This window comes from Perna viridis, chromosome 14 (genome assembly GCF_037379345.1).
Source record: "Perna viridis isolate PV_CMFRI_1.1 ecotype Kerala chromosome 14, ASM3737934v1, whole genome shotgun sequence".
NCBI classification, from domain to species: domain Eukaryota; kingdom Metazoa; phylum Mollusca; class Bivalvia; order Mytilida; family Mytilidae; genus Perna; species Perna viridis.
In genome coordinates this window covers 19,195,383-19,208,393 of record NC_142458.1, presented here as the reverse complement: position 1 = coordinate 19,208,393, position 13,011 = coordinate 19,195,383, and the positions used below count along the sequence as shown (strand labels likewise).

Sequence of the window (13,011 nt, the reverse complement as noted above, 5' to 3'; positions counted from 1 at the left end):
TTTGAAACAAAAAAGAAAATATAACTGCTGTCCTGGCACAGGTTTATCGTTATCGATGTTGGGAGCATAACGGCATCACCAATTTGACGTAACAACATGCCTCATCTATCAGTTAAAGGATCGGTTTCGATAAGGCGTTTTCCGGCACATCGTAAACTTAAAAAAAAGTATTTCTCCCAATATAGAACAGTGCTATTCATGAATACTGACATAGGAAATCATATTCTACATACATTGTTATTGTCATGATCTATCTTTCGCAAGTCTGTGGATGAGTTTTACAATTTAAGTAAAATGTGATTTCACGCCCTTTTGCTTCAACGAAAAAGGTGTGAATAATGCAAAAATTATATTTAAAAAAAACATATAAAGGTCATCTTTTTCGGGCATCTAATGAATTTGTTTAGAAATATGTAATTTGGATGAGCCAATAGAACTGAATATCATAAAATAACTTATTTTTCAACATATGTTTAATACATGTTAAGGCATAAAACTATTAATAGAAAATTGAAAACTTCTTTCAAAGGGGCAACAATTTGTGTGAAAATGTTCTATAAAGTAATTTCGATGTTTTGTTTTGTTTTGTTTTTGCTTTTGATAAAAATAGATCTTCGGATTGATATTTGTTTCAGAATTGACAACTTGATTCGCGTTAGGGTTAAAAACTTCCTGAAACATGGATTGGCATTATTGTTTTCTATAAAAAATAGCTACTATTTAGGGGAGTGGGTAGGATTTGACAGGGTGTCATATTTAAATCATTCATTTAAATGAATTAGGAAGGAATTAGTCTTCCTAACTTGATCTTGAATATTTTTGTTTTCAGACTGCGGTCATGTCTCATTTTTCAAAATAGCAGATCTAATGCCAATAGATTAAACTATCTCTCTGCCAACAATTAAGGTTGCAAAATGTTAGAATGATTCCCTTATTATTTCTAGGTTTTCCAAAAATGTATGTAATCAAACATCATATTTTCAAACAAAAATGACGAGTAAACTAGTTAGTCAATTGTTTGTAAACAATTAAAAGGTGTTTCCCTTCAAAGCTTTCTCCTTGTAATATACACGTAAATTCCTTTTGTTTGATAAATCACAAACTAAATATTCACAACAATTTCCTTTTTGCACTTTTCACATGCAGTTGTCGAGGTCTTCATCATGATTTTTGTATTGAACATTTGATGGCTTTCCAGTTGATATGCAACCATCCTACTTTCTTTGAATTTAAGCATTTTGCACAAATTTTGAATTTAAACGTTTTGCACTTATTAACCCCAATCAGACTCTTATGTGGTAAAATTGAATTATTTTTTGTGTTTACGATCTTTCATTTGATACGCAATAACACAACAATATAAACAATTTAGTTTTTGATCTTAAAGACCCAACCCAACATTTGTTTGAGATAAAACATCGAGATTTCGGATGTACGCTTTAAGACCTTTCATCTGATATGCGACAACCTAACATTCAAACTTTTAACATGTCCACTTAATGACTCTATCCCTTTGAACATGTATGAAATATCGGGTTTGGGACTTTGATTTTTGTGCTTATTTATATATTCAAACTTAATTTATCACCCTTCGATGAAATAAAAAACTTGATGCAATATCAATTCAATAAATAGTTACTATTGAAAAAAACAAAACCACTGTAAAATATGAAAATTGCAAGTGGTAGTTTCGTTGATATTTATATAAGTCTTTTATTGTGTCGTACAGATATACCTGAAAAGATCTTTCATTCTGTGTAAAGGTCATTTGTGTACCTATTGTAGATTTTAATTATATACCCCGCTTTTGAAAACTTAAATTAAGACTACGACTTCCAGTTCTCAAAGTATGATTTTTCAAATTTTAAGTATATTTCAAGTGATAATACTCATGGGAAATATAAAAACAAAATACACATCCATAATGATTCATTAGATCATCTATTTATGTACTTGTAATCAGATTAATTCTATCTATAATTATTTCCAATAAATGAACGATTGAAGTAAATCGTTTCAAAGGGACTTAACTCTTAAAGAAGACAGTGACTTCCTTCGCAGGGTCATCTCATTTTAGAACATGATGATGTATATTTGTTAGTCAAGTATTATTATGCTATCTTTAAAAATGAATAGAGGGCCTATGTTGAAAAAAAAACGCCAATAAAGGGAGACAACATCTATAATGGATGACGAAATTCTTAACAGAGTCATTCTGTAAAAGTCCTACATGAAGTATATTGTGCTAATCCGATAATGATATTTTTAAAGATGACGAAACAGGACCATGTCAAAGTAAATAGTGGAAAAAAAACAATAAGGGAAAATATCTTAATCAAGGAACAATCTGGTCGACATCCAGCTAATACCAAATTGAATATTTTCAGAATGTCATGATTTTAGTGTTAGCCTGATATAATCTTAAGCTTAGTGTTATTTTTCTCAATACTATTTTACTGTTTAACATGTACACTCCCGTGTAAGTCACAATAAGAAAAATACATTAAAGCGCCAATATAACTATACATTTAATCCGCTTATTTCTTTTTTACCAGGAGTATTTTTAAATATTTTGCCAATGGATTTCAAAAATACTATGAATTTCTGTAAGTATTTCTAACTTAACATGTGTGACGGATTGAATAGTAACCTATAGATATATAAAGTATTATTTTATCCCAAATGCAAAACAAGATTTAATGCAGTTTGTGCAGTTTGTGCAGTTTGTTACAGGAAGAAGATGTTGGATTTAAAACTTTGCAATTGAAGATTTGTTTAAAATATGTACATGAAAAAGCATTTAAAGAGTACCGAATGAACCAAGACAATGTATTTTTAAGGTTTCAATTGCACATCATTGATGCAACACATAAAATCAAAAACGCAGTTTAGTCTATCAAATAGGATTCACAAATGGGTTCCCCTTTGATTTACATTGTGTCCTATGTTTGTCTGATAATTTGGAAATCGGAAATAAAGTTTAAGGCTGCTTATGAGACGCATCTTCATATCCTTGGTCTAAAAGCCTGTCTCCAAGGCAATGAGAGACATTTAGAAATTTAGAAATTTAGGATGATTATTGAAGAGAACATTACCAATATATCATTAAGTGGCATTACAGGATCAAGCCCCTTTATCTGTCATGACTTGCGCAAGGAACACATTGGCTAGTAGAAGGGTACACTTAGTGCCCTTAGGAATGCCGATACTTTGTTCCGAGGGACTATTCCCAAAAGTGACAAATTTATTGTCAAACAGAATCATTAGCATACCGATCACATGTTACTCGTAATAGCTGCTTTTGTCATTTATTGTAAAGAGTTTTGCCAGACCTAATCCCCAAAAACTTTGTTCATTTTGGGTCAACTGTATCAACGTCGGCACCACACTTATTATATCTATATCATGATGATCAATCACATCATGACGTTCATCCAGTTAATAAATGATTGTTGAGTTCGGACAATACAAAGGTTTTTTTCCGTTTTTCTATAAACAATTATCTTTTGTGTGTGGGATATTTCAAAACAAGGTGAAATGGTTATACTGACCAGTCTTTAGCTCGCTGCTCACAAATAAAAAACAAATCATTACTTGTATTATATTTATCTCCAATAGAAATAATAATTTAAGCAAGACAATAACATGATGAGATGTTAGAATCTAAAGGAAATCAAACCAACACAATCTAGGAACATAAACAATTGACCTACACGTAGCGTATTTTTGCATTATATTATTGGACATTTATGAGTCATGTATTTTAGATTGTGTAGATTTGTACTAAGCGATTACAAACTGAGTAAGAAGTCATTACATTTCAAAACCCAACAAAAGTATTTTTCTATCGTGCCATTCTAATATGGTACCCGGTAAATTTGTAATAAAATTATACAAATCAAACTTCTTTTGCATTTACTTTCCGGCACTTTTCATTTATCTGTTTTGTACTGTGTCTGGTATTAATTGCTCCTGCCCTATTTTTTTCTAATTCGTCGGTTTCTTTGAGTTGCTTTCTTTTGTCTTTAGATGAGTAAGTCGTACTAATATTATTCATAAATGATATTTATTGCTTCAAAGGTACAGGGAACTGGAAAAAAGAGTGGGAAAGCAGGAACAAAGGTAAGAAAAGATATGATGAGAAAAATGTTTAAGTAAAAACAGTCGATCGAAACTTAATATATTTCTCCTTATGAAAAAATATAATTGTTCATAGTCTACAAATAGGAACAATTTTTATTCTAATCTAGAAAATCCAGTCGTCAGTGTATTACTTGGTGAACGCGTATAGGACATTGATATTGTTGATATTAAAATTTGTATTGTCACTGTTTTATGGCATTTCTGATGTGTATATATTTTTGTGTCCCCTTATGTTAAGGACATTTTACGAGGAATATTTGTACAAATTAAAAATATTGCTAAAATAATAGCAGCTTTACTAGTTTAAATGAATCAAATTATATTCCGTTTCTTTCCTTCTGGAAAAGGAGAGTATTGCTAACATAGTAAACATTTTACAAGTTAATAGGTTTGAAAGTATATAATGAGAAGTACATCAACTGTCTTTATGATGAATACTACGAAAAGCATATAAAATTCATCGTGGCAACCATTGAATGTTTTGAATTTTAATAAAGGGAGTCACTTGTAATCCTTTGATAATATTATGTAATAATATTTATTTGACACATATACATGCGTACATAGAAACAAAACAATGTCCATATACTCATTATTGACCAAACTTTACGACAAACGTGGTGACTTTTTATTCAAAATTGTCAAGTCTCCTGTCATCTGTGACAACATCCCTTCAGCATCTGCGTATGGAGTGTTCATATCACAACTCATACGTTATGCCCGAGCTTGCCGAAACTACGCAGACTTTTATATCGCGCTAAAACTCTAACAAATAGGCTTCTGGAACAGGGTTATGTTGCTACAAGATTGAAGTCATCACTACAGAAGTTTTATGGTCGTCATCATGAACTTGTGGATCGTTATGGTGTAGCCATCTGCATCATGAAGACTGATTTATTCAACGGATCATATTTTCCTTTCCTCGTTCATCAACCCCGGACTTGACTTTTTATGAGCAACTCGGCGAGTGTTTCTAGAAAAGCAGAGGACGCTTACCCTACCGGTGCACCTGGTCCATGCTCCCAGTTTTTAGTGGAGTCCGAGTTGCTCATTTGCTTTTGTTACTTTTGTATGTATGATTTTAGTTACTTTATGTTCTTTGTTGTGTATGTCTGTTTTCCATGTCTGGTCTTTGTCTCTGGATTGCATTCTTTTGATAGCCGCTATAACCTTGGTTCCCTTGATTACTCTTTAAAACAATATAAACTTTCTTGTGCCATCAAATGTGTGCAAATGTTTATTAAAAGAATATTTAAAATTTATAAAATAATATAATCCAATGATGAAGACAAGAGAGTAAAAAAAGACGCATACGTAAAAAAAACAAACAGAAACAACCATAATGGCATATCCATATTTCAGAAGCTTAATTATAAGAGGTCTAGCACGATACAAAAATTCTGCGTAGTGAATAATGATTGGCAAGCTCTGGCATCACGTATTATGGAGTTATGATATGAGAAATTCCATGCACAGGTGCGGAAAGTAGGTTGGTACAGATACAAGGAACTGTCACACTAATAAACGAGGAGTCATTGCGTCACCGTCGTATAATTTTCCTTTTCCATAATGATTAATCTCTTAAAGTAGCTCAATTTACGAGACCGGACACTTTTTGTCTAAAGTGTTCCTTATCTTAAGTTTGTTTAGAAAAGATGCGGTCAATAAAATTCTTGAACTAATTAATTGAAGACAACACGTCATCTATTGAGCAGAAAACAATTAAACAAACGATGTTCCTTCTTTTGGATGAGATCAGCTATAAAGTTAGCCTTATATTATTAAATTAATAGATCAGCACAGCGAGTAGTGGGTGGAGCACAATTAATTCCGTTTTGAATGCCGTCCGTCTGTCGACAAACTCGACTACCACATAGGACAAATGTAATTTATGTTTTCGATCAGATATTTCAGTATTTTAACAACATCTTCTTCTATGGTATATTTAGAAAATGATTTGGAACTGCCTTAATTTGTATAAATTATGAATACTTTCTACCAAGTACCACTTATTTGAATCTAGGTTTTCTATCTTTTTAGAGTAACACCGATGTGTAATGTTTTTTGTAGCTGGGAATAGTCGTAAAACAATTGAAAATTATAGATCATGATAATGTTATTATATTTTTATAATAAACTTGTATTCAATGTTTTCAGATGATCTTTCGAATTCATTCGTGTTCGCTAAAGACAAATAGGAATAGAATTGAAATCGTTATTCAATAAGTTGAACTAACAAACACAAACGTAGTGGTTATACAATTTGAATGACCTACTTATTTTGTAATGTATATCAACGTATATAAAGATTGTATGTTTATGATTTGAACAGAAATCTTTTTTGTTTTGTAGCACAGAGGAACCGCCTAATCATATCGCCTTTAGGTAAGTATAACGGTGGAATATTGTTAAAATTGAAGCTTGTATTAATTAATTATATAAATCATAAAGCGTTGCATACATGGATTATTTCTAGTGTTCCATTGAAAATGATATAGAAAAACGCTACTTGTTTCCACATTCACGGTTTCAAACTTTGCAAAGAAAGTATAACTACAGTTGCGATCACTTCTAATCTCTCTTAAATTATGTGAGAAGTTGTCAGGATTTTTGTTTTACGACAGCAGATATAACAGAAATCCTGACAGATCCTGACAGGGTCTTACACAGGCTGTCCTGGGTCATGACACATTTTGCCCTATTCCCTGACAGATCCTGACAGAAACTGTCCTGGGTCGTGACAAAGAAAATACGAAAAGCTGTTATAAACTGTCATACCCCTGGACAGTTCCTGACACTAAATCTTTCTATTCTGTGTGACGTAATTTAGAACAGGAAGTCCGCGATTAATAAATGAAATTGTGTGACTAATGTAAATTAGCAAATCCGATAAGGAAAAAAATCTTGATCACAAAATTTACATTAAATTTTCAGTTATATATAGAAAGCTCGATGTGATCATCATCCAACAATCACTCGATCTTCGTTCATGTTCTAATTTTCGTCGATCACGGTCCAGTCACTCATCGTTTAAAAATTATCGTTGTTTCATGTGTAATTTTCTTACATTCTGTCATATACCTGTGATTTTAATTAAATTAAATTATTTAATTATATAATTAAATGTCTATGTTTCTGTTCTAAGAGTAAAAGTGGTAGCCGATACAAGTAACTTTCAGATGTTTGATAATTTTCACGAAGTTCAAGATTAACAAAGTACTTTTTGAGTGAAATTTACCTTTAATAACATAAGGGTCACAAATAATTCTAAAAAAATGTTAGAATTGACAATTGCAGCATTAAATGGGTGACTGATACCTATATATTTCGGTCAAAATTCTTCAAAATACCACTTTCAGCAACGAATATGAGTGTGAACACTTCCAATTTACCTATATGGTCTTATATGTAGAAAATGTAGAAATTAAAAATGTATAGTTTCATATTAGTGACTGTCTCACATGTATTCAAGTAAAAATTCTAATAGTTATGCAAAATGTATGAGTGCCAGCAGTTTTATTTTTCATAATGGTCTAAAACTATTGACTAAAATACTTTTTTTTCAATATAACTATCAAGTGGGTGACTGTGACACATATATTTCTTTCAAAATTCTTTAAAAATGTCATATTCCATCATATGTATGATTGCCCACACTTTTAATTTCTATGAGGGTCTAAAATTAATGACTGAAATGCTAGTTTTGTCAATATAACTATCATATCGGGGCTGGGACAGATTAATTTGAGCCAAAATTCTTTTAAAATGTCATATTCTTCCAAAATGTATAAGTGCAAGCAGTTTTTATTTCCATGAGGGTCTAAAATTTATGACTAAAATGCTAAATTATTCAAAATAAATATCATATGGTGTCTGCGACACATCATTTTGAGCCAAAATTCTATAAAAATATCATATTCTCGCAAAATGTATGAGTGCGAACACTTTCAATTTCCATGAGGGTCTAACATTAATGACTAAAATGCTTAATATTTCACTATAATTGTCATATAGGGGTTGCCACATATTAATTTGAGTCAAAATTCTTTAAAAATGTCATATTCTTGCAAAATGTATGAGTGCAAACACTTTTAATTTCAATTAGGGTCTAAAATTAATGACTAAAGTGTTTATATTTTTCAATATAACTATCATGTCGGTGGCTGTGACACATTTATTTGAGTCAATGTTCCTTAAAAATATCTTATTCTTGCAAAATGTATGAGTTCGAGCACTTTTGATTTCCATGAGAAAATTAGTGACTTACATATTGACGTAATATTACTACCATAAGCACAGTGGATGACTGCGACTTATATACTTCAGTCAAAATTATTCAAAAACGTAAACAGCTTATTATCTTTTATTATTTCATTTGGTTCAACAATATGTCTTTGTTTCTTACCGTTTATGTTTTTATGTTTTTATTTTTGCCTTTTTTCTTTTGTATTATGTATGTATCACCAAATGAAATATGATGGTCAAGATTTTGACACATACTTTTTCTGGAAGAAATTTATCAGACACAAACTCATATGCTCTTTTATAGTTGATATCCATATAAATTGTGCTCTTCAAACTAATGGGAGTTATCATTTGAAGCATTTAATATAAGATAAAGCAAGTTAGATTCGGACCTGCAAAAGGACGTAGTTGTTCGAAGTTTGTCTGGACATGCAATGCGGAAGTGCGCTTCATTTTGTTGTGTATGATTATGTTATGTTTTACCTTCAATTTGATGGTGTCTTTCGCTTTTGCAACATATATAAACGTTTTAAAAAGTTGTTTTTATAATGAAAAAAAAATGATTACATGTGATCTTTTCAATAACAATTATAGTAAACTACATACTCGTGTCGCCCATTGCTTGTTTACAGCCTTCGCTATAGTCTGAGGAAAATGATGATCCCTAAAAATAGCCCTTTATGTGATAATCGTATGCGTTTATTCATTCATTATGAACAATAGGGCCCGTTCTCTTTACGTTTTAGTATGCATCCAGTGGTCATATTATTACAGAACTTAAATATCGTTGAAAACCGATTAATATCAAATTTGAAAAACAGAACACAAATATCGTCCTCCAGTTAAAATTGACTGGAAGGAGTGTCGCAAAACCATAGAAGATTCATTTAATGATGTTTGCAAGCAATGGATTCGAAAGGGAAAAGCAGAAAAAACACCCTGGAGAATTTCAAAAATACGCTTATTATCATTGTTGATTAAATGATTAAACATCACGAAAAGTATTAAGTATCGTTCGACACGCATCTCTATAAGAAGAGAAAAACTATCCAAAAAAAAAAAAGGCTAGAAAAGAATTTTGGCCCGGTGGATAAAGCAGCTAACAAATTGGTTATACTATGACGTAAATATTATACAGAAGTGGACATCATAAATCTGCTGCTTTTTTTGTATTTACACCGATCATATGACTGCGCGGACTCTATGCTGGACACAAAAACTTCATGAAAAGTCGTTCAAATTACGTTTTATTTCATCTTCAAAGAAATGTTCTAATACTGGTGAATTATTAACTTCTATTTTAACTATTTTTAAAAACTTTGTTATAAATTATTGCGATAAATGTTAAGAATATAATGGTGTTAACTATTTTTTGGAGTATCAAATATTCATTTGAAGTAATAAATCAGCTTCATATCTTTCAAGAGTCCTATGATTCAATAGATAATTATGACTTTTATACTCTTTATACAACACTGCTGTAGTAAGAAAACGCTATCATATCTGATTAAAGGGTCGCTTGATAAATCTTACTCTTCGTTCATTTCTTGTTATAACTACAATGCTTTTTTGGTAATTCTAGTAGGGATGAGTACATTTGGCATATTTTGATATGATCAACTCATAGACTTTTTACATATTAACATTTAACATTTATTTATTTTTTTAAAGCGCAACAGAATTTGAGATAGCGTAAGTAATTTTTTAATAACCGCATTCTTGCATTAATTTTTGCAAATGAAAGGTAAAAATAATATTACTTGCATCTTTGATTATAGTTAAAGAAAAAAGAAAGACACAATACGATACAAATTAATTAACAACAGAACCAAAATCCTATATATTGAACAAGCATGTCAACAGAGTTTTACATAGTATCAAATAGTGCCCAAATATTATTGAAAGGCAATATTATAATACATGTATCCATTTCATCAAACTTCCCCTCGAAACAAAGTTTGGTGGTAAGTAAGAATAACCGTGCTTGTTTGTCTTCCCGTTAGTCCGTCCGTTCGTCAATTCACAGTGACTGTTAGAGCAACTACACCTTAACCGTTTCCGGAATTCGTATGTAATATTTCTTGAAGTTATGGTTGGACATCAAATGAAGATGTTCGTGAAGAAATGTGACTTCAAATATATTTAAACAAATTTCAGGGATGATTTATGTGTTGAAACCTCATAAGTTCAACTCATTAAACTAAATATTTTACTGTTTCTCAATATAAATGATAAAATTTTCAATGTACTTTTTTAACTGGATTATTATAAATCTGCTGCTTTTTGTGTATTTACACCGATCATATGACTGCGCGGACTCTATACTGGACACAAAAACTTCATGAAAAGTCGTTCAAATTACGTTTTATTTCATCTTCAAAGAAATGTTCTAATACTGATGTATTATTAACTTCTACTTTAACTATTTTTAAAAACTTTGTTATAAATTATTGCGATAAATGTTAAGAATATAATGGTGTTAACTATTTTTTGGAGTATCAAATATTCATTTGAAGTAATAAATCAGCTTCATATCTTTCAAGAGTCCTATGATTCAATAGATAGTTATGACTTTTATACTCTTTATACAACACTGCTGTATTAAGAAACCGCTACCATATCTGATTAAAGGGTCGTTTGATAAATCTTACTCTTTGTTCATTTCTTGTTATAACTACAATGCTTTTTTGGTAATTCTAGTAGGGATGAGTACATTTGGCATATTTTGATATGATCAACTCATAGACTTTTTACTTATTAACATTTAACATTTATTTATTTTTTTAAAGCGCAACAGAATTTGACATAGCGTAAGTAATTTTTTAATAACCGCATTCTTGCATTAATTTTTGCAAATGAAAGGTAAAAATAATATTACTTGCATCTTTGATTATAGTTAAAGAAAAAAGAAAGACACAATACGATACAAATTAATTAACAACAGAACCAAAATCCTATATATTGAACAAGCATGTCAACAGAGTTAGCGAATCAGCGTTTGTTTTACGTAGTATCAAATAGTGCCCAAATATTATTGAAAGGCAATATTCTAATACATGTATCCATTTCATCAAACTTCCCCTCGAAGCAAAGTTTGGTGGTATGTATGAATAACCGTGCTTGTTTGTCTTCCCGTTAGTCCGTTCGTCAATTCACAGTGACTGTTAAAGCAACTACTCCTTAACCGTTTCCGGAATTCGTATGTAATATTTCTTGAAGTTATGGTTGGACATCAAATGAAGATGTTCGTGAAGAAATGTGACTTCAAATATATTTAAACAAATTTCAGGGATGATTTATGTGTTGAAACCTCATAAGTGCAACTCATTTATACCTCTTAGTAGTATTGGATAAAGGTCAATATAATATCAATGTAAGGAGTGAGATATTTGATCTATTCTATTCCAATATATAAAGTAACAGTTTAATTTATATAATGAACTAATGAAGCTTTTCTTCCGTTGGCATTTCAACGAAAAGCGAAGATTCCCATCTTCCATTATTGCACCTGTGTGGTCATCGAAAGGGTCAACCATGTTCATTTATCAACCTCTATCTAAGCTACCTAAGTTTGAAAAAATTAACTTATATCGCGTTGAAGATCATAATTGCTTTCTTTATGATGTAGTATGAACGCTTTCTATTTCTGCAATCTTTATTCTACTATTCTACATTTTTCTTCAATAAATACTAATAACAATATTTCAGCACGGCTTTTTTACAAATCACCGGCACTTGAGGTACGACTATCCGTGACTGGCCCAAGACAGCTTACCTTGTGCATAGTGATTCTCAGCATAAACAAATATAAAGATGGCGAAACTGTTACTATTTTAACATTTTTTTTAGAAAACATACTTTTAAAATTTGGTTTATTATTTTTTATAAAATGAAAGTATGTATCAAACATTGATTTAGATGTGAATCTCTACTTGCTTACCCTTTCCTGCATTTCTTTGATTCAGACTTCATCCAAAAGGATGTAAATGATATTTTACCGTTAAATAATCATATATTAAGTTGCTTTATTAATCCCATTTACCAAGAAACGATTCATTTTGTCTTTTTATCATTAAGATATTGGGCAAACTTATAACTTAATGATCTTTTATATAGACCTCTTCCTGATGCCTTGCCAAGTTGTCGTACAAACGGAACAATGGGCATGATTTTTATCAGGTATTTTTTATAACATATGTAAGACACATGATTTAATGATACTTACACGATTCAATTATTAAAGGATTTCCTAACAACAACATACACTTTCTATTCTCCGTGTATGCAGTCTATTATGTAAAAATTTATTTCAATAAAAGTTAACAGGACAAAAATTATTCCATTGTTTTTAAGATTGTGTAAGTTATGCTTTCCACAAATAACTGCAAGTAAAAAGCAATGCAATATTAGTGACTTCACGTGCTGTGAAGTTCCGTCAAACAATATTGATGGTCATGTTATAAGACCTTCAAGGTCTTATGACCCCTAAAAAAACAGAAAAAAAAAAAACAAATCGATGTTCCTTGAAGATATCTGATACTATGATATATTGCTTCCTATAATTTGACTAATTTTCTCCCCTCGTTTATTAAGACGCACATACATATATACGCATATATATAT

At 30.8% G+C, this 13,011-nt stretch overlaps 1 protein-coding gene across 4 annotated transcripts in view; it reads left to right on the top strand.

Annotated features, from left to right (window-relative positions):
• LOC148598519 (uncharacterized) overlaps positions 1–13,011 on the top strand; it is a 48,469-nt gene that overhangs the window by 28,627 nt on the left and 6,831 nt on the right. The window contains exons 3-8 of one of the 4 annotated variants that reach the window (XM_088560512.1): positions 2,556–2,606; positions 4,081–4,122; positions 6,496–6,528; positions 10,060–10,080; positions 11,178–11,198; positions 12,505–12,567. In XM_088560512.1, coding sequence (XP_088416638.1) covers positions 2,556–2,606; positions 4,081–4,122; positions 6,496–6,528; positions 10,060–10,080; positions 11,178–11,198; positions 12,505–12,567 — 231 coding nt within the window. The remainder of the gene's footprint in view (positions 1–2,555; positions 2,607–4,080; positions 4,123–6,495; positions 6,529–10,059; positions 10,081–11,177; positions 11,199–12,504; positions 12,568–13,011) is intronic. The other 3 variants (XM_088560514.1, XM_088560513.1, XM_088560515.1) reach the window with 3 other exon arrangements.